Raw genomic sequence first — 23,226 nt, forward strand, 5'->3', positions numbered from 1 at the left:
GTCCTTGAGGATCAAAAATTCACAGTGTTCACGGACCATAAGCCTCTCACGAATGCTTTGAAACAAAAGCCTGACAAAGCGTCAATATAGTTGCTAACGCTTTGTCTCGTGTCTCCTAGGTAAATATCCCCGCCTCACTCGACTTCTCGGCTATTGCCAAGGTGCAGGAGGGAGAGCCTCAAATCCAACCCCAAATACAAATTTCGGGAGTTGCCCATTTTCGGCTCGAACCTCTCTCTCTGCTGCGTAGATTCGGAAAAGGGACCTCAGCCATACATTCCGGCCATCTTTCGCAAGGAAGTGTTCCACGCGGTTCACGACTTAGCGCATCCAGGCATCAGGACAACAAATCGGCTAGTCACCGAAAAATACTTCAATGTCAATTCCTGGGCTAGAGACTGCATTGCATGCCAGAAGTGTAAAGTTTTCAGGCATGTAATGAAAGAATCGGGCTCAGTCCCCCGCACTACCAAGCCGTTCCACACCATACACCTCGACATAGTAGGACCTTTGCGAGACTCGCACGGTTACAAGTATTGCCTCACAATCATCGACAGGTTTACGCGATGGCCTGAGGCAATACCTATGAAAGACATTACGGCGCAATCTTGTGGCGAAGCCCTCTGTCGAGAGTGGATACCTCGCTTTGGCGTCCCTGTCCACGTCGGAGTTAGGCAAACTCCTGGGTTTTAAACATCAGCGGACTACTGCATACCACCCGCAATCCAATGGGATGCTAGAACGTTGGTACCGGACGCTGAAAGCCGCCATTATGGCACGCGACGATCCGTCCTGGACTCAAGTCTTGCCTCTCGTCCTACTCGGCCTACGTACAACCCGCCGAGAGGAATTTGCTGCCAGACCCGCGGAGCTTTTATACGGGGAGAACCCAAGACTCTCAAGTGATCCGGTCTTCGACAAGAGATCGGGTCTCACAGAGTCGGAGTTGGTGCGTCTGCTGAGGGACAATCTCCGACGCATCAAGGCCACACCTCCCACCCGACACTAGTCCGCGGCTGCCTGTGCGCCCAAGGAACTGGACACGTGCACGCACGTCCTGGTCAGCACGGATGCCGTCCGAAAGCCGCTGCAGCCTCCATATGAAGGCCTATACCGCGATCTCGAGCGGGGAGAACATTTCTTCCAGCTCGAGATCGGTGGACGCAAAAGGGCAGTCTCTCTGTCCAGGCTGAAACCCGTGTGCGCCCCTAAGCAACGTCGCGTTCGCTTCGCGGACTGATGGAGAATGCAGTTCCGGGTTCAGTCGCTGAAAACCCCTAGGTTTCATCTGAGGGCGGAGCGATGTGGCGCAGCAGGATTTCATACGAGCGGGTAGATGGCGCTCTTTAGGTTTTTTTTAGAACTCATGGAGAGCTAGCGGTGAGAAAGTACCGTTGTTTGGAAGCAGAGGGACCGCATGGAGATGAACCGGTCTCTTCTGCTTCTAGTCGTCACCCAAAACGGACTTTGTTGTGTTATAACACTTTTCAATTAGATTGTCACTGGTGTAATAGAAAGTAAAGTTGCTATTTCCTGCTTTTCGTTTTAATTTCATGCTCCAGTCCTTAGTACATAGTGTGAATTCTCGGCAAATAAAAACAGTGGGCAAATAAACGAAACATCGTGTATTTTTTCTCGAGCTGTGAAATTCAGAATACGAGGGGAGGCTGCACCGTGGATTAGTGAACAACTCGACAGTGTGCGTGTGTGCTCCTCAATGGAACTGTGAGTCCTCACACATGCAAGGTATGAGAAGAAAGTCGATATAGTATGTAATAGTGGTGCGTATTTTTTTCACCAAATATAAACCTGCGGAATAACTCTGGGCATTCCCTAGGGATTACGCCAAACACAAACCAAACCTCATGAGACACTTTGCTGTGGACTTTCCACCCAGTGCAGATTGGAAGACCGACGACGTGTTACAAAGCTATGATACAGTATTCTTCATCGACGGATCAGGAGTTTCCTCACTAGTGTATTTTAAGCGTAAATACTGGTGATACTGGAAGCCTGTCGATGGCTGGGCATGATTAGAATCCCAAGCTTAACATGCACTCAGTGACGACATCCTCCAGGCTGGTGGGGTAGCACAGGAATACACTAGGCATTGTGGGCAGCACCCTCCTCTGGGTTCCCGGTAACACGAACATAGAGGGGAATGAGCGGTCTGATAGGCTGCCCAGACAAGGCTCAGTTCTTGACAGCATCTCGGTGGGCACAGTCTGTGTCCCGTTGGCAAGAGCTCTTATGACAGACTCGTACAAATACATACAAAATTACGGCGTTGTACACGGGGCACTGACCGCCAGACTCGGTATACTCTACAATTCGCATTGCCGATGCTACGGAGATCAAGGAGAAACCCTCAGGCACTTCGATTTCGATTGCCCAGCTCTTGCTAGAGCCAGGGTACAAAGTTTATGTAAACCATTCTTTGAGAACTCAGGGAGATCTGAAGTTGCAAGTTCGGGTACAGCTGCTCTCCTTCGAGAATGCATTGGGCTGAACCTGAAGATCTGAGCCGGCTTGACCCTGCGCCCTCTGATCTTGTCAGAATAGTCATGGTCTCCGACAAAACGGTTCGTACCTGAAGCGCCGATTTCCAACCTGTCTATAAATAAATGCGACACACTCCTTAAAAAAAAAAACAAATCAAACAAGTCATGATTATTACTTCCTTCTCGGTTTATTAATAGCTGATCAACCTTATTGTCACTCTTCACGTTTCGCTAGGAATAATAGTTTCAATTAAATACATCATATTTTCATTCCACTTGCTCCATAATTATACATAAAGTAGAAACCATCGACAATAATACGCTACACTATGTTGCATAGGAAAATATTACAAAATAATAATACAAACGAAACTTACAACACACATACCATAGACGAAGCGCACATTATTATAAATAAGTAAAAATATTGAGATACCATCTGAGGCTCGTTCCATAAACAAATAATTTAAAATTAATTTAAAATGTACATTAAGACCCTAAATTAAAACTTGTCAAGTAAATTAGTGAACTTTGGCTCCAAACAGAAACTAATACAGTGTGTAACGTTAATATTAGGCAATATTGTAAAATTGAGGCAATTAAGTCCATGCAGTCTTTGACGGCTCTTTGATTAAACTTTTATCTTGTTTCATAGTTAATTGTAGGTCATAGTGTCCTGTCGTGGCGTTAGATTGCCCGTACGGAAACGTCATCTGTGTTGTTTCGACAGTGCTGGTGTATGTTCACTTTCAAGGACTCGTAGGGCAAGTAGCTGTGGCCGACTAAGTGCGAGGTTACGTACACCAAATACGAATCGCCTGGGATCAAGTTAAGTAAGGACGTTTGCTCCATCTGGGCTCTGAAATTTGGGCGGAATGAAAGCTCATTAGAACCCGACCTGTCATCAAGAAGTAGGATATTTACCCTCTGTTTGCGGTGTGGCAAGTTTGTTCGTAAAATTGTGGATGTTCAATTAGATTCTTGCCGAAATCCAGACAATAGTTCGTTTCATCCATGGAACTTCGGGAATTGTTTGGTAGTCTGAATATGATAACGCAGTATCTGCAATTAAGAAATAAAAGAATAGATTAATTCACCATCTGGATATTTTCTAAAATGTCGTTCCTAGAGAGTGGCTGCAAAGAATCTACGACTACAGTCTGAGATAGCAAAACATATTTGGCATCGTAGAACAGGAAAGACATAGACATACATAGGCACTTATTCGTCTGCACAAAACGGCAACTAACTCACCAAAATAGTCACTAGCTCTTGAACTATTGGAGGCAAAAGTTATCCAAAATGTATAGCAATCCACGGGCTGGAAACACGCAAATTTCGAGATTCAGAGTAAAAAGGCTCGACCATATATGTAGTTACGAAAACGAAACTTGGCACACTACCTGATATTGGCAAAAAAATCTCTTTTCCGAAAAAAACCAATGCCAGTAACTGTCGGTTTGTATAATTTTGGAATTGATGGTCTTGCTGGCTAGATATTTGTATTTAGACACTGAGATAGTAATTATCCATTAATCATGGGAAACAATGTGCGGCAATCGCAGGATAGCTGACCAAGCATTGAAAACAACGCCACTAAGTTGGTCCTCTTCTTTCGTACTTTCTCTAAGGAGCTACAGTCCGATGTCGGTTCTTCGACCTTCTTCTTTTCAATTTTTCATGGCCCAACGACCGAGTCCTGCAATTTCTAAAGCAGCGTTTAACTGACGTTATGCGCTGAGTCTCTCATATGTGTCAGGATTTTCCTGGTAGTCGTTTTACTTTCAACTTGCCTCTGAGTAGGAGCTCGGGAATTCTTCGGTAGTCCATATGCCCTGTATGACCTGCCCACTGCCACTTTCGAATCTTAATATGGATGGTGGCCTCTGGTTCATCAACAACGTACAACTCACTTTTGCATGTCATTAGCCATCCGCTGTCCGCCCTTGCCAAGCCTAAGATTCTCCTGAAAACACGACATTCGGAAGCATTGACTTTTTGCTCTCAAGCTTAGTTTATTGCCCACTTCTCGCTGCCATAAGTTTTATTTATTGCCAACTTTGGTTTCATGTGCACAATTTTGTTTTTTAGCATTGGTGGTACAAGGTAGAATATTTCGCCGACAAGGGTGATCCGTCCATTTATTTCGTTGTTGTCCTTTGTGAGAGTTGTGGGGCAAAACTATCTGGTTGTTCGAAGTTGTAATCGTCCAGTGTCACGTTTTATCTGGTTGGCGTCTGCTGTCTGCGTCTGGTTTGTGTCATGACTTTGATTTGCTCTTGCTTTATTTTTACACCAAGTTCTTTTGTTGCTTCTTCAGGCCTCACTAGAGCCTCCATCACACCCTCCTTCAATCGCGCCAGGATATTTATTTCATTAGCTTAGGCGACTATCTGGGATGATTTGTATTGTTACGTTCTACTTAGATAAATGGACATCTTTCGGAGGATGTACCCCACAGCGAAGTTAATGTTGTTGCTTTAAATGAGTCTAAAAGCTATGCTTGAACTTCAAACTTAGAAAATATTTCAATGAGTACCATGCGATCGATACTGTCTTGTGGCTGTTTGAAGTCAATGAGAATCTAATGAGCATCAACGTTATGTTCCTAACATTTCTCCAGTGCATATTTCATCGAGAATACCTGATCAATCGGAGACTTTCTACGTTCAAAGCTAACAGCCATGTACAGCATTTTTAAGGTTTTGTTTGTAAAACAAATCCTAATCACAATCGATTCAATGTCCGTCTGTCTGTCCATCACACGCACTTTTATTAGAAACGACTACACCGATTGCCACGACATTGGTTTAGAAGGCGGGAATTGAAAACGCAAACACATATAGTAAGTTACCTTCTTCTTCGTTGAGTTTAAGAGGGGGTCCTCATACATGCGCAGGCCGGGTAAGTAGAGAGGAAACGCCCACTCGATGATAATGGGATAGTGGCTGTGGGAAAGATATCCACAAAACAAAGAAAGTTCCGGGTAGTTCTTCGATTGCTGATTGGGTCTGGTGGGTGAGTAAACTATTGGTTGAACCAAGAAATGTCGCTAGTGAGAGAACCGTGACTGCGAGCAAGGAGGCTTTGCCAAAGGAATTCCGTCTGAAGAAGGCTACACTATATACTTCGATGTGCGGAGATCGCTTTGTGGCAGTGAGTAGCACCTCAAAATATGGAGTCTATCAATTTTGAATCTGTTCCATGTCCGGAGCAAGATTCGATTTGTTGTTAAGGATGTTGGGACTCCTGAGTTCGCATCCACTTGATGACGGACCGCCCCACTTGGGAGGCAGCTTATTTCCTCTCTTGTGGTCCACTATCCCCCATTTTTGGCGGTAAAATAAGGGAATTCTAGTCTTCTGAAAGTAGATCAGAATGTTACATCCTCAAGAGCCGTTTCGGATGAAGAGGTCAGTTTGCTGCCTGACATCAGACTAACTAGCCGCACATCACAGTGAGGAAGCATGACCCTACTATTCTACTGATGGATATGGCATGGCGGTCCTCTTGAAGAACACTCACGTGAGTACTAAAACCAACAACGAAAACAACAATAAGAAACAGGCGGGACCCCATACTGCATCATGTGGAGGCACATCAACCCTGATAAACAGGTGACAATACCCAAGAAAGAAGAATTTGGGAACTTACGCAGTGGAATTACGTTCGACGCTGGTCTACTTTTTAAGAGCCGAACGATATCTGCTCTACCTAAAGACGCTCGTAAGAATGCTAAGCTAATTCTAAGGATCCACCGGTCGAACTGAACTACAGTAGTCAGCCATGAGAGGAAGGCTCACAAGGATCCCACACAAGGATTCCAAGCCGAACACATGGTAGGGTAGGTCAGGGGCGAAGACAGTACCCAGAGTAACCGGCATTAACTATGCTATCGTGATCAGGGGAAGCTAGCTTTTCTAGCCAGATGGTTGTCGGAGCAAATATCGCTCGTGACAAGCAGGAATCCGCGAAAATTTTACTAAAGAGAGCAGAGGTATCAACTAATGTTCAAAACGACATTTCAGGGGAACAGATTATTATATTTCAGGGCACCAATTGTGATAGTTTTCCTTTCCAAAACCACAACATGCTTTTAAACCAAAAATGAGGCACTGCTGTAGGAATTCTTCAGAAGCAAAGAGAAGGATTAAGCAAAGCTGCTCACAATTATAAATACGCTTAGTTTCAGGACTACCACAAGGCTAAAAGTCCAACATACATATAAGTGTAGCCAGTAATCTAATAAATGATTTACTATTGAACTAGAAAGTTTCCGTACAATCCCTTATATCGGATTACACAATACTAAGATGCTCACAGAATATTAAGATATGAATATTAAGAATCCTAGGAGAACAGTTCGAACAATAAGATGACTTACCCAGAGAGGAGCAGTGCTACCGGGAACAAATTGAAGCTGAAGACAGTGATGGAAAATCTAGATAGACGCGTAGCACTCCGCTAATTTCAAAAGTCTACCGCTACCGGGACGTCAATAGTGCCTCGAACAGGGACTGACAAAAAACGGGATCCGACCTTTGGCTATCCACAGACAATGGTTGAAAATTAAAAGAAAGAATTATATCGAACGTAAATTCGCTCACACTTCAGACCAGAGCTTGGGCTGAGATAGGAAATTTTTGGTTAGAAATTGAGGAGTCTTAGGTCCGCGTCCACTTGATCCGGTCAGACCAAATGGGTACCAACTTACTCCTACTTCTTGTGGTCCATAGACTTCTCTTTTCGGGCTTAACTCCCAAGTATTAAAAATTAAAATTGGACGAAAACAGCTTATGGTTTCGCACCAGGGCAGAGGGCAGGCAGGGTCTGATGACACGCCTCTGCCCTGGTTCGGCACCGCAGGCCGTCTTTGTCTTCTTTTAATTTTTATTACTTGTGTGTTAAACCCGAGAAGAGGAGGCCATGAACGAAAAAAGTGCGACTAAGCTTCTCTCCATTTAGTCCGGTTACGATGTAAAGTGGATGCGAACTTAGATCGTAAACAAAAAGGGACTACGATTGATTTTTGGACTGAGCGCACGCTCCTCACCAACTTTGCGACCAGCAACACATTTAGGATTTGCCCCCTAGATATACGTAACAACGGAGGCGCTAACATTGACATCGGAAAGTATGACCACCTGATGGTCGCCTACCTTCGAAAGCGTGTTCCGTCCGCCGCTTTTCGAATCTGTGACCCCACAAGTTCAACATCGGCCGCTTGTATGATCCAGTTGTCGCACGAGAGTGGGACATTTATTTTGCTGATACCGAATGAGAATATCGTTGAGCATTGAGCAGCCATTAAAACCCCTCTTTTCTCGGATATTTTGCAGGCCTCCGGCCCCGTCCTGAAAGGGTCCCACAAAATTTGGCTGAATCTCGTGAGCAAAAGGTCTCGAATTATCTATTGATGGGTGTTTTAAGGTGGCGGGAAGCAAAACGGAGCAGCAACCGTATTTGCCGAACTAAAAACCAAGTGGCCGAGGAGAACCTCCATGTAGTGGTACCGAAAAAAGCTGTACTCCCTTTGACTTACTTGTCGGGATGCAACAGGTGAATACTCAAAGGCTTAATTAGGGCGACCAGACCCTAGCCTGCATGTGGACTCATCTGAAGTGGCCTCGGCCACGAAACCAGGGCTGGTACCATGGGAACCGTGATAGCCTTCTGAATTTACAGACCTCAGAAAAAATCCTGTGGCATTTACTTTTAGTTCAGTTATTAGCGATTGGCCCCCTAGTGGGTTTATCATGGGGGTTGCGGTTACGTTCAAGCGAACAAAGAGACCTTCGGACCGGAAACGTAGAATTGTGAAACAACTCACGCACCGTGCTCCTTAGCTCGCTAGAAATTTGGGTAGGTATTGCATCCACCAGTATGAATTCAAAATCAGGCGTTGTTGCTTGTCATATCGAGGTTCTAATTGTAGTTACCAAATTAATCCATGTCTTAAGAAGGCCATGCGGGTAACTCTAAACGAAAGGCGCCACGATAAACTACCAAAATTTAATTGAATTCATCACGAAAGCACTTGCATGTAGTCGCAAATCTTTCCGTGGTACTGTGAGATACGTTAACCGTTGACTCCTCATCCACGATGAAACAGGACTGAAGAGGTGGATCTAGTGAAGTTCCGCTTCTCGTGGATGAAATGGCTAGACACCGCAACGTACGGGTTCAGACTATTCCTTCAAACAGAAGATAAGTCTTCTGACCCATTAGTGCACTTAAACGGCATGAAGCTACTGTTCCTTTCCTGTTCATCGCTGCACCCTCAGTTTCTGCAGAACTGCCACTTCCACTTGTACGATCTCTGAGTATCGGCGTGCCCCCTACATTATCCTGGAAGGTCGCATCAACACCTCGAAAGCGTGATCGACAGGGAGCAGACTGGTTTCCACTCCGTATCCTTCTGCATTAACCACATCAACATCTTGTGAATCATTTTGGAACAGCGCGGGGAGTTTAAATCATCGCTTCATCTGCTCTTCGACGATTTCGAGAAAGCGTTCGTACAGCGTGAACTGTGAGTGTATCCGGTGTGCTCTAGGCAGGAGGAGCTTTCCCGAAAAACTAATAGTTCTCAGCGTGACATATGAAAATCGGTTCAAAATAGCGGAGCGGTTATGTCAACACCAAGATCAAGTTGAGACTGTTCTGTGTTACCGTTCTTTCTTTGTTGCTATATGGAAGTAGCACATGGAAAGTGATCCCTACTGTTACTCGAAAGCTGCAAGCCTCGTGCGTACTCGTTTGCGTCAGGCCAGTTATCCGTGGGTGATGGGATCAGAAGGCGAAGTGACAATTGATAGATCACACATTAAGGAAGATGGCCGACGAATGGACGGCTCTAAGAGCACTTGGCGCAGAACGGTAGAAAATGAGGGGGCGGGAAATCTTGGAAGAGTCCGTAGGTGTGCTTGATTGCTGACCAAGGGATGAAACCGGCTGCCAGGTCAAGGTGGCACTTGGCGCAGAACGGTAGAAAATGAGGGGGCGGGAAATTTTGGAAGAGTTCGTAGGTGTGGTTGATTACTGACCAAGGGGTGAAACCGGCTGCCAGTTCAAGGTAGCCTTATGGTAGTCGTCAGGAATAATTGGACACCGGATTCTCGTCAGCTACTACTTGCCTTTCAGAGTAAAAAAGCACATTGCCGCATGAGAGATGGGAATATCCTTCGAAGTCGCATCATTTTACTTGGGTTGGGCTCAGAATGTCCAGCTTACATTTTTGAAATTCTCACTCGAGTGGGGAAAGCTATTATTCTAAGGACCGCTCATTCCAAAAACCACCCATAATCCGGTTTTGATAGTGAAACGTCTTCGGCGCAAAGTCAGTCCTTATCCATTGCTTTGTTCACGTTTCGGTACCAGTAAAGTTTCCAAATTGGCAGCAAGTTACGGCTAGTAAGAGAGACTTTGAGCATATTCTTGAGCCTCAACTCACAAGCCCACACTACCATATTTATTAATCATAAAAAATACTTTGGATTGTAAAAACGGTATCGACATAATAAGTTAATAACGAAAGAAGCTTTTCAAAATTTGGTATTGCCTATATCATTTATTGTTCCAATAATGGCATTACGCTGTTAGCTTGGATCTCTTTGTAAAAGGATTCTACGTTGTAAAATAGCAAGCCGCTCCTTTTTAATTAATGGAACTGGTGGCCAGCACCGGCACAAAGTATACCTAGAATATTGCATCTCTGGCGAAAATTAACGAAAGTAATTGAATGAAGTCCACCCCAATTATCCTCTGATAATAGGATCCGAACCTCCGATGGTAGTTTGCAAAAGGTAGAAAGTTGAAAATGTATTCAGAGCGGCCAACCCATTTTGATTGAGAAATAGGAAATAAAAGGACAATACAGTAGATTACTTGTCAAGTGGACATAACTGTGGATGTAATGTGTATGCATACATATATGTATATTAGGGATAATAATTTACTTAGATGGGGTTGAAAAATAAGCCCTACGATGTTATCATTAAGAAGCTACGTGAGAGCTTCTTGATTTTCATTAAATGCGAAGTAAAAACAAACTGTGCAAATGCGGTTACACTTACCTAATCTTCCTTAAGTCTTGAGAGGGATACCACGCGATTTTCGGGTCACAGTTCCTATAAGAGCCACTCAAAAACACTGAAGTATTACTCGGTAGTTCTGGGTAATGTTTGAATAGTCCAGTCATGGAGACAGCAATCTATACAAAAATAGAGGACATGGGAAAGGTGAATCTTGCAAATAAATCAATACCAAAAGTAATGGACTTACTCCGACTCTGTTGGCATGCAAGAACTCGTCAACGTTACTAGGCTTTACTCGAAGAATTAGGCGGTCACCAGGATTTGCTTCGGGTACAGGAATATACGTTGGCTTGTAGATATCGGTTTCAGTCCGTATCCTTTGTCTGCGCTTCAAAATTTTCACGTCAATTTGGCTACCAGAGCAAGGAAGGACCAGGAATCGAACTTGTCCGCGGCTCAATGAAGTTGGAGGAATCTGAAATTAATGTATGTAAACGTTTGATAAGTAATTAGTCCTTGTTTTAATCTCTTGGGTTCCTAAAAGATCAGGGACTATTGATCTTCGGCTGTCTCACCTTGTAACTGAAAATGGCTTCACGGTCACGTTTGCTCCCGGACATCTTCCCCAAAGTCAGCAAATTGTCGCGCAATGTACCGGGATGAGTGCGGTTGAACCATACCGAAGTTGATTTCAGCAAAATCGTCAAGTTTTGTTTCTTTGAGTGAACTCCATAAATATCGATGAAATATTTCATGTTTGGTACGAGACCCTTTATTATTTGGTTTGGTTTCATTCCTGTGCAGATCACATTGGTTGAATAGGGATCTGTGATATGTAAGGATGTTAGCGCTTCAAGGTCCTGCATTAGACAATATGACCCATGGGCTTACCAATAATTCGCTCCCTTTGTCTCACCCAGATATTATCAATCGGCGCCAAACAGTTCCTCTTGCTTTGAAGGGTGTTACTATTAAGCGAATCCTGAAGGGCTGCACAGAAGTTTTTCTGAGAGGCTTTGGTGTTGATGACTATGCAGTAATGCATGGCGTGGATGTCTAATTTGCTGGCGGAAGAGAGCTATGCATTTACTTCCACTAGAGAGCTTGAAATCAAACTAACCTTTTGCTCCATTTGATGATCATCTGCTTTTTTTGCATGCGGTTTTGGGATCTTACTCGAATCGGATTGGTCTCGTTCAACAACCTCCAGTTCCATGACGGATGTCTTCCGAGGACTTCGACGCGGACAAACGAATGCTTTTTTGATGTGAGAATTAAGTCGTATTGGCCGTTTGTTGCGCAAGGCAGGACGACATTTTCCTTCTGCATTCTCATGTGCTTTGTCATATTTACTATCGAAATAAAAAATGGAAGTTCTAACATGATGTGAAGTTAAAATTGAGATCATCAGTTCATAATTGTACGTTTGGCCTTACTTGTTTCATTGAAAAATAAACGACGAGATATTGAGTTCTGAGGTGATGTGACTTTAATGACAAGCGGAATGGATTCTTTTAGTTGGAGTGAACATCTGAAATGAACAAAACAGGGTCATATTTATAAAGTATAGTTTAACTGAGAATGAAAAATTGTGGTTTATGGCTACTAAGAAAGGCGAAAGTTAACCATGATCTTAAAGATTGCGTGTAAATATCAATACTATCCGCGGTAATGAAAAAGAGGATCTCATTCCCAAGCTTCGGCAAGAGCCAAGCCGAATGTTTTTGAAAAATTTACTTGGTGAAAATGCTACGCTGTATGTCAAAAGCACGATATTCCTATCTACAGAAGGTATTTAGTATTGTGAGCATTAGGCGGTGAACGTCGACCATCCGCACACCTGAACTTCGGGAAGGCCCCTATTTGATGGGTGGTGTGTCGCCCTAGATCCTTCAAGTGTCTCTTGTACGGACATCCAGCGTGACAATGAATAAGTGCAGTTGATAGATCTGATAAAAAAACAACCAACCTGCAAGATAGGAGATAGGAGCCTATAACTTTGAGGGCGTTGATAACTCCTCCTATCGAGGGAAAAATCAGAACCGATAACAGCTACGCCGATGAAATCCGGGGACTGATGTTGGCAGCAATAGTACCTACTTCAGCTTACAAAAACTGTTCCGTTCGAAACACCTCACCATTGGGCCAAAACTCTTACTCTACAAGACAATGATCTTGGCAGTCCTTATGTATTCTTTAGAAACCTGTAAATTCTTGGCTGCGTTTGAGAGACAAATGCTCCAAAGAATTTTTGGCCCCCTACATTAGGATGGACGATTCCGTAGCCTATATAATGGCGAAATCTATGAACGATACAATGACCGTCAGGTTATGGATAAAATGCGGCTCAATAGGGTACGGTGGGCGGGTCACTTAATCCGTATTCATGAGGATGATCCAGTCAAAAAAGTCTATAAGGACAATATTTATAGTAGAAAAAGAAGGCGTGGCAGACCCTGAGAAGCGTAGGCCTGGACGCCAGACAGTTTTTAGGGATATCGAATTGGAGGACCTCGACACAAAACCGGGAGGTCTGGAGTACCTTCTTAAGGCAGGCCTAGCCGGGATACTAGTTGTTGTGCTGTTGATGATGATGATCGATCTAACCAATACAGGTGGTGCGGTGCGAAGAAATGAGTTATATTGCCTGGGAAGCCTGGAAAGTGGACTTAGATAGCAGTATGCCTACCAAAAGCGGCAAGTGTCCAGAATTCAAAAACGCGTTAATTGCGATGGGAAAATGACGTTAGTCAGTCACTGTAGAGCGGGTCAAGACATGCTCTCGATGTCAATAATCGAACCGGAGGTACAATTGGTTATAATGATAGCGGATTTGTCAGCTTTGTGGGCATGTAGTGACTAACCCATGCAAAAATATATGACGCAGCTTGCAACTGGCTTCATATGGGCAATAACAGACGCATATAAATCTGTAATTGCTATACTCCTCCACACCTAATATTGGCTAATTTCCACGACATGTTACGGAGATTGGTTTTTAACACGAAAGGGCGAAGGCCAATAGCCATTCAAGGTGACTTTAATGGCAAGTACTGATATCTATATCTGGTAAACATTGCTATTAACCATCCTTGAACTTTCGTGCCTATTGAACACCATGCGGAAAATGTCACAGCAAAGAATCTGTAACAGTCTGCTAGACTTATCCTACCTACCCGAACATTGTAGAATATCAAGTATAAGGATATCCTCAACGTTCCTGTTGTTAAAGAGGCGACTATAGTGGGTTACGTCGATGAGATTTCAACCTCCGGAAAAAGGACAAACAAGATGTAGAAAACTTGCAATGCAACGTTCTCCTCATATCAAGGAAAGGACAAAGGAGAATTATTTGCCGTTCAGATTGTTCATGCCAAACCCATGATTCTTTTTCTGCGCGTGGGATTATAGAAGAAAATCTATATCGACTCCATAAGGATTCGGTGCAAAAATTCTTTCTGTTAATGTAAAAAATGAAATAAACTGCGATATCATATCGATAGCTTCATTAAATCCGTCCTACTTCAATTCCAATGTATTAAAATTACATGTCAAAAAAGTTATGTTGATTTGCAAGCTGTTATCGCGAATAAGCTAAATTTTCATTAATTAACTCTTGCGAATCATCGTTTCTAGCTTTATGGAGGATGCCAGGACATGGGTGGACTTATATTTCTTCACTGAAGCTAGCGAACCACTTTTGCCATTATGGGAGTAACTTTAATTAAAGTCTCATGTGTATCCACTCAAAATATAACCGGAACGGAGTCAATAAAAACAAGAGAAAGCAAACGAGTAATGACAATTTTAATTATTAATTAAGATCGGTTTGTATAAATCTTCAAAATACTCTGGCCTGTGCACGCCAGAGTGTGGAATTTTTACCCACTAAAACCATCCCTACTCCTCCTAACTGTTGGAACCACCTTTAGATATTACATCACGGGGTGTAGTTTACTTTAGCTAAGCCTCCCTCCGTCAACCCGTGGGGTTCGTAACGCCCGTTCCTCACTTCTTGGATGGAATTGATCGCATCCCAATCCTCGTGGCAAGCTACCACTCTCCAGACAAAATTTTCTGGTGACAGCACTTCACCTTCACCTTTCTTCCACGAACCAAGATATTGGGAGAAAACGTGCGCTGGGACCTCTGGGACCCCCTCGCAGTTTGGACAATTAGGTGAGGTGTCCAATTTAAACCGGTAGGTATTGACAATATCCTCCATGGCCGGTGAGAAACTGGGTGAGATTATAATTGATCGCCATGTTTTCTCTCCAGTCAATCCCTGATGGAAAGAATCAACCTGTAAGTCCAACGGCCCTTTTCTGACTGATCCCATCGCTGTTGGCATTCGCTTATGTCACTCTCCCTTTCGGTTTTTTTTTCACCTGCGATAAAGAAGAGATGGACCTGGTGTTACATATGTTCATCATCTCGGTTGCCAAGATTTCAATCGGCATCATTCCCGAGATGACGAACGCTGCATCATCTGAAACGGTCTTCCAAGTAGAACACACTCTTATGGCTGTTCTTTTGCAGAGCGCACTCAGTTTATGTGCATTGACTAAAACATACAGCGCTTTTCTCCAGAATGGAACTGCATTCAGCAAGATAGAACTCTTTTTGAATGCAAGTCTATCTGTCAGTCACACGCGTTTTTCTCGGAAACGATTGTAGCCGTTGACACCAAATTTCGCGGAAAGATAGCAACTCTGTACGCTCACGCATGCAGCGACCTACTTCATTCTACGTTGACTTTACGGGGGGTCCCCATACATGCACAAGGGGGGTGTAAATTTGTCTTTCATCGATTATACCACAGTTATATGGGGTATTAAACAAATGGTCTCGGTTAGTACTTTCCGAAGCCGGTCTCTTTTGACATTTGTTGGAAAGGTAGAGATTGCGGGGAATCAAAAGTGACCATTTCTTTCGCGGATCCATTCTCAAAAACTACCCAACCGAAAAATCTGGAAAAAATTAAGAAGTTGCCACTATATGGCATCTATAAAAGAAATACACAAAACCTTTCATACCTGAAGCGTCCAGCTTCCGGTTTCTCGGTTTGTTTTGATTTCCTTCAAAGTAGTAGGACTGTGGATAACTTCTCCTATCTAGGGTCGAAAATCACAACCGATAACAGCTACGATGATGAAATCCGCGCACGGTTGTTGTCAGCCAACAGAGACTATTTCACCTCACAAAAACTATTCCGCTCGTGGCCCCCTACATGAGGTTGAACGATTGCGTAGCCTACATAACGACGAAATCTATGAGTGATACCATGACCGTGACCGCCGGTTGTGGATAAAATCCGACTCAATAGGTCACGGTGAGCGGGTCACTTAATCCGTATGGATGAGAATGATCCCGCCCGGAAAGTCTATAAGGGCAATATCTATGGTAGAAAAAGAAGACGAGGAAGACGAGATGGAGCGATGGCGTCGGTCAGGACGCCAGACAGCTTTTAGGAATATCGAATTGGTGGACCTCGGCGCAAAACCGGAATGTCTGGAGTTCCTTATTAAGGAAGGCCTAGACCGAATCGCGGTTGATGATGATGAAAGTAGGGTCAATTTATAGCGGTATATTTAATCTAGGAATCATCCAGAAAAGTTCTTGTTCTTTTAGCGATTTTTTTTTACTTTTTCAATCAACTCAAAACGACAAACAAAGTGGTAATTTTCGCTACAATAAAAAAATATTCAATAATATTTTATTTCTTTGATATATTTATTACTGGTCTTATGCCCAATTGAAGGTGCTATCTCAACATCGTATAGGTAATAGTGGCTGCCTAAGAAATTGGAGAAAACCGATTAAAATCAAGAGACATTCGATTCAAGTCACCTTACAGTTAACCGATGGGAAAGATGGACATCGAGGAAGATAATTAAGAGAGGTAATTTCAAGATTATAGAGTCCTTTGTCTTGTGCCAAGTCTAGATGAAAAAACTAAACTTGAATTTTACATTTGTGTTCACCCAAGTGTATCTTCTCGGAGATTTCGATTTTCGGACGTGTGATTTGTAAGCTGAACTAGCAAATACTATCTCATCATCATCAAAAACGCAACAACCGGTATCCGGTCTCTTCCAGGCTTCGCCGCGAGAACTCAAAGTTAAATTACCTGCTTGAGCCACTTTAATGCGGCCTTGTTAGTGCACTTCGAAAAATCCTTGATTTTTAAACCTTCGCGTCATTAAAGGCTCCAACATTTTTTTCCACAGCGACTCCCGAAGATGGTAAATTATTTTTGTGACGTTTTACCATCCTTGGAGAAAATTTCTATGACAGAGGTCAGAAATGATGCTGCACCTTTCGCATACGTCCCACCTTTCTGACATACAGGATTCAGCCTGTAGTCCTCCCTCCTTAATGACTGAATTTTCCTCCCAATTTAGGCAGTAGTACCGCGGACCGGTCGATCGTAGTCGGATTTCCAATTTCCGCAAGGTAAGAGTTGTCGTACTTTTCCTCCATGCTGGCTCCGCAGTAGATATTAGGCATTGCAAGGTTTCAACTGGTTGTGAGGTATCAATTTGTTTTCAATTCGATATGGTATGATTTGTTAAACTTGTCGTTTTTCAAATAGCTTTGAGAGGACGAGTAACATTTAGACATCGTGTTCATTTCTGAAATTTCTGCATTGGATATGTAAGTCAGGTAGGTGTGGGCGATATCTAGACCTTCTCTCAACATTTGTTTCAAGGCCCTCTGCGCCAGTGACATTTGAACAACGACCTTCTTTTACGCATAGCATAACATAGCCCTGTGGGAAAGCACAATTACAGAATGTGCTTGATGGAATAAGCTCTCCAAGAGGCCATGAAATTCAGGGCTGCCCTTTTCCCCTAACTGCCGACTCGATTAGCCTAACACTATATATTAAACTGATCATGGGACAGTCTTTTAAGCCAATTTCTACTTCATTGAAATGCCCATTCTGCTGCCTACTGACCAATATTTTACTAGCAAAATTTTGCTTTGTTCTTTCAAAAAAACCCTGTTTTCGTCCCATCCTAAAATTATCAAATAGCGACAAATCTAACCCATTAACTAAATATCAGACTAGCACCCACAGTAACAAAATTTAATTGACAAAGTTGCATTCATTCGAAATTCATTCCATATTCGTCCCTTCCCATACTGTAATTCAAATGCCAACCCATATGTCCACCATAAACGGATCCCATTTCGCCCCTTCCAATAAAATATCCAGCTCGTACCCGCTACAGTGTTGCATATGTTCACAATGACTCAAATAGTCACCTCTTGAACCTCACAACCTTTCCAAAAACAGTTCAGGACGCAGCTTTTAATCTCTTAATCCATGCTTTAAATAGATTCACCAATCAATGATAGAGCATTGAGTCCGTATTCACGCTAATTAATTTCCAAAGAAATTTGTCTGAAACGCTGCCGAGTCCATTGACCATGAACAATTTCATTATCTAATGTTAATCCGGATCCGAGGACCCCCGAATTGAATCAAAAGTGACCACCCTCTGGCTAAAGAGAATGGCCAGAAAGTGTTGTGACGATAATGAAACCGCTCCATTTTCCAAGCCAATAAAATTTCACAGAGGACGATTCTGCCGCCATGGTTTAACCCGATGATGCATGGCGGGTGGAAGTGCGGTATTACGAGCATAATAGGAATCAGAGAATTATTTAGTACTTCAGGGATAAAGCTATAATATTGAAATATGATAGTACTTTATGTGGCCAAGTAATCTGAAAGTTCGAAATTTCGTGAATATGGTCCTAGGTATTGTGAACGTCCTTTTACCTTTTGAAGACAGGGTGTCGGAATTATAAGTACATATATATGTATGTGTGCTTAGAGTGAAAATTTATCGCTCCAATTACTGCAGGGAGGATAATAGATAGTACCTCAGCATGGACGATTGGAGAAGAAACAAAGAGGAAGAGTCTCAATAGTTGAGATGGAGACTGTCAAATTACTCATGGGTTGACTTTTGGTAATAAAGATGACAGTCCATATTCAGGCGATACGCTGGCTCCCATAGTTTACACCAAAATACTAATGACAATGGACTGCAGATCATACGATTAGCAGTGTCACAAGAAATGGTTGTTGGAAGTACCTGGTTTGTGCGGAAAGCGGTCCACAAACATACATGGGCCTCTCCAGATGGGACCACTTTCAATCAAATTGACCACGTGTTGATTGATCGCCGTCACCTCTCAGCCTTGGTGAGTGTCAGAACATATAGGGGGTCCAATATAGACTCGAATCACTATCTCATTCGCATGGTGCTCCGAGCTCGAATAACAACACCACCCAAAATCCCAAAATGATCTTCACAACCACCTGAAGAACGTTATCATTGATGCGGCCACAAACATACTTGACCCCAGCCGCAAAAGGAGTTGGAATGGCTGGTTTGACGATGAATGTAAGCTAGCAACGTAACGGAAGAATGCTGCATACCGAGTAATGTTGCATTCTCAAAGAATGCGTGCACGCGCAGAGACTTATCACGAACTCCGTCGAGCGGAGAGGCGACTTCACAGACGGAAAAGGAAGCCTTGGAGAACCAACAGGTTTCTGAACTCAAAAACTACAGGGAACAACCGCACCAGGGGCGCAAGTTTTACCAACAAGTCAGCAGGATGAAGTCTTATACACCTCGATGGTCATCCTGCCGAGACAAAGAGGGAAATGATTTCCGACAGAATGGGTATATTGGAGCGATGGGTTGAGTACTTTGATGAACTAATGAACAACCAGAACATCGGCGAGTTGGAGGTCCCGCCAACTGAAGACGACGGACAAATACTGCCACCACCAAGTCTAGAAGAAACATTCCGTGCAATTCATCGGCTTAAAAATCATAAGTCGCCAGGAGCCGATGGAATTACAGGCGAATTGGTTAAATACGGAAGCGGCCAATTACACCAAGTGCTTCATCAACTTGTGCTCTAAGTGTGGGACAGCGAATCATTGTCTGAAGACGGGCAAACAGGCATTATCTGTCTCATACATAAAAAGGGAGATATCACACAGTACAGCAATTATAGAGGTATCACGTTGCTGAGTACCATCTATAAGATACTCTCCGGTATTTTGCTAGCCGGATAGCCCCATACGCCCAGAACATCATTGGCCCATACCAAAGAGACTTCACTCCAGGCAAATCAGCAACAGATCAGATTTTCTCTCTGTGGCAAGTGATGGAAAAACTGTTGGAATATGGACATCAGTTGCATCATCTTGTCATTGACTTTAAAGCCGCCTATGATAGCATAGCCAGGGTAAAACTGTACACGGCCATGAGAGAATTCGGTATCCCGACGAAATTGATGAGACTGACTAGGCTGACCCTGACCAATGTGCGAGGCCAGATAAAAGCAGCAGAATCACTCTCAGGGCCATTTGACATCAACAACGGTCTACGCCAAGGGCATGCCCTATCATGCGTCCTCTTTAACCTGGCCCTCGAGAAAGTGATCCGTGATGCTGAGGTAAACGCAAGAAGTACGATCCTCTTTAAGTCCACCCAACTACTGGCCTATGCTGATGATATCGACTTTATGGGAAAAACGACCCGAGACGTACAAACTACCTTCATCCAGATCGAGCAGGCGGCAGGAGATCTTGAGCTGCACATTAATGAAGGCAAGACAAAATATATGGTGGCAACGTCATCACCAAAAACCAACCAACCTAGTAGTCTACATAACGACGAAATCTATGAGCGATACCATGACCGTCAAGTTGTGGATAAAATCCGGCCCAATAGGTTACGGTGGGCGGGTCACTTAATCCGTATGGATGAGAATGATCCAGCCCGGAAAGTCTATAGGGGAATTTCTATGGTAGAAAAGGAAGACGAGGCAAACCCTGCCTAAAATGGAGCGATGGCGTAGGTCAGCACGCCAGACAGTTTTTAGGGATATCGGGCCTCGGCACAAAACCGGGATGTCTGGAGTTCTTTATTAAGGCAGGCCTAGACCGGATACCGGTTGTTGCGCAGTTGATGATGATGATGAAATACGTTTTCGCCTATATGATTTCCGAATTCGTGGAAAGTACCAAAACAATTTATGAGTAGCACCCAAATACCTCTTGAAGGAATTCGACACCACATTTTGGGTAATTCACAGAAAAATTTTAAGGACGTCGTTTCAAAGAATATGCTGTGGCGCGGCAGGATCTGCAGCATTCGAAATTTATTTCGGATGTTGCGGATGCGGACGGGTAGATGGCGCGGAACTCTCCACTCACTCATTTTCGGAACGCACCAGGGGAGTGGAGAATTAGCGGTGGAAAAATGCCGTTGGTTGGGACAGTAAGGACCGCATGGAAATAAGCCGGTCTCTTCTGTTTCCAACCGCGGCGGCGTAAACACCTAAAGTAATAAACTACTTGTATTGCTAGAGAAAAAAATAGGAGAAGTAGACAAAGACTAGGTGGTTAAAAGACACACAGAAGATCAGCTAAAATGCATTGAACTATTACCATTCAAACCTTGGGAAATAGCCTTTGAAATTATGGCACTATATGGAAACGTATAATAATTTCCATTTTTATGTCATTCCAAAATGAAAATTGAACATTTTAAAGCCCAATATAAACTTCTTTCTCCTATGTCTGTATCTACGTGTGTGTCTGACAAAATTATATCATTTACAAAGAAGCAGCCGATGATGAAAGAAAAGTGATCTTAACTTCGGATATCATATCACGGTTATATTTGCAAGAGATATAGTTGCCAGTTACGGCTTAGTGGGGTATAGCGCATTAACCACACCTATGCAACATCCATCGCATTACCTAAAATCCAAAGATGTCCAAGTGTTCTTGGGGCAACCCACTCGTCAATATGTGATTTATCCACTGCCACTTCCACTTTCTGATAACATCGCGGCCTGTGGGCGACCAAGTTCTTTTTTTAAATAATATCAGCACAACCTACACCAATAACACGACGCAGGGAGGTGTTAACGAAGGTATGCAGCTTTCGAGTGACAGTGGTGGTCACTATCCATGCGTTACTTCCATATAGCAACCCAGAATAAAAACTAGCACAGAACAGTCTCAACTTGATCTTGGTGTTGTGATAACTGCGTTTCCAGATTTTATACCAGGCAGTGAAAGTGGATCTATTACTGTTAAGACGTGACCCGTCAGGCTAGGAACCTTGGTTTCGTTGGTGTTTATCTTCAGTCTAATTTAGTTATCTGGACAATTTTGATGCTTCTTGACCTGAACCGAAACACCATCTCTCCATCGCTGGTAATTATTTTTTTAAGCAAATATCGATATTTCCGAAACAACTTGTTCCCTTCTTCAGTATACGGGTGTACGCACATACATCACACATTGATTACTAGACCGGAATCTTGCAGTCAGAAGTCTGTCAAAAACCAGCTCCCAGCTTCAGAGCTCACCTTGCGGTAGCCGCCAGAAACAGTCCGATACCTGATTCGAGAGCACTCCGGGGGCACTCGATACCATTGTTGAGGAGCGTGTGCACATTCCACAAATCTATCATAGTCCTTTTTCGAAACCCAACTGTCTTCGGCAGGAGGTAAGCCCATATCCAAGACGTTGTTAATGTTTCTGTAGCAACCACAAATTTAGATACCTTTTAATCGCCTTAAGTAGGGAAAACTTTGAGTGTATTCTTAAGTACCAACTCACAGGGCGTCGCGAATATTAAAAATGCTAGAAAAATTTCACATCTCAATTCTATGAAGTTGAATGAAGGGAGAGAGTGAAGGTCTCTGAATGGAACAATTGTTCTTCGGATACAAGCTACTCCCTCAACTAGTTAAAAACCACCGTATTTCAGTATTCTGCGGAGTTGGAACCATGTCGCTTTTTAGTAACAAGGTACAGAAAATTAAGGTCTTTGCTTAACAGATTATTCTTAAGAAACAGCTACATTTGCAAAATTTGAGCTGGGTTCTGATTCGACCTGCAAGAACCACCTCGACACCTGCTGGACCATACAATAATAGTTATGATAATATAATTCGCGGTTATTCGTGGTGTGTCCGGATAGCTGCGTGGTTAGAGTACAATGCTGTCGCGCTAATTGGCAAATTGATAAGAATGCCAACCGGGAAGTCACCCGAGCGGACCATTACAAAAATCTTTACGATAAACTGGGCACTCGAGATGACAAGAGAGATCTGCATCGACTTATCAAAACGCACGTGAAACGAACGCACATTTCTGTTGCGTTTATGACAAAAACGGTACTTTGTTTATCAACCGTCGAGCCGCGACTAATAGATGGCGAAAATACTTCGAGCAGATTTCAACGGAAGAATTTGCTCATTCTACACTTTCATTATCATTGCCGACATTTGGAGTAATTCCACCCGTCAGCGGAGCTGCAGTCGAGGAGGCAATCAAACGAATGAAAAGAAAGCAACAGGATCTGACGACATTGCATCTGAACCCCGGAAAGCGAAGAGCTAGGACCCAACACTGTGGCTCAGTGAATTCTTTAATCGGGTTAATCAGGAAGGAAAAATGCCATCTGACTGGCAAAAAAGTACCACTGTTCCAATATGGAAAAAGAAAGGTAGTCCAGCAGAATGTTCAAATTACCGTCCGATCCGGTTACTTTCCTATACCATGAAGATTTTTGAACGCATTCTTGACAACCGTATTCGCGAAATCGTTGAAATCAAGCCGGATTTGTCAA

At 43.3% G+C, this 23,226-nt stretch overlaps 1 protein-coding gene across 2 annotated transcripts in view; it reads right to left on the reverse strand.

Moving 5' to 3' along the window:
- Window positions 1-2,682: 2,682 nt before the first annotated feature.
- The window catches only part of LOC119656185, a 125,757-nt gene continuing 105,213 nt past the window's right edge, over window positions 2,683-23,226 (reverse strand). Inside the window, exons 3-10 of one of the 2 annotated variants that reach the window (XM_038062536.1) lie at window positions 11,974-12,068; window positions 11,658-11,889; window positions 11,429-11,601; window positions 11,113-11,363; window positions 10,785-11,012; window positions 10,577-10,713; window positions 3,426-3,563; window positions 2,683-3,360 (exon numbers count right to left, since the gene is read on the reverse strand). In XM_038062536.1, the coding sequence (XP_037918464.1) occupies window positions 3,189-3,360; window positions 3,426-3,563; window positions 10,577-10,713; window positions 10,785-11,012; window positions 11,113-11,363; window positions 11,429-11,601; window positions 11,658-11,889; window positions 11,974-12,068 (1,426 nt within the window). In that variant the 3' untranslated portion in view covers window positions 2,683-3,188. Of the gene's footprint in view, window positions 3,361-3,425; window positions 3,564-10,576; window positions 10,714-10,784; window positions 11,013-11,112; window positions 11,364-11,428; window positions 11,602-11,657; window positions 11,914-11,973; window positions 12,069-23,226 lie in introns of both variants that reach the window. The other variant, XM_038062535.1, reaches the window with a different exon arrangement.

Source organism: Hermetia illucens, chromosome 4 (assembly GCF_905115235.1).
Source record: "Hermetia illucens chromosome 4, iHerIll2.2.curated.20191125, whole genome shotgun sequence".
Classification (NCBI taxonomy): Eukaryota; Metazoa; Arthropoda; class Insecta; order Diptera; family Stratiomyidae; genus Hermetia; species Hermetia illucens.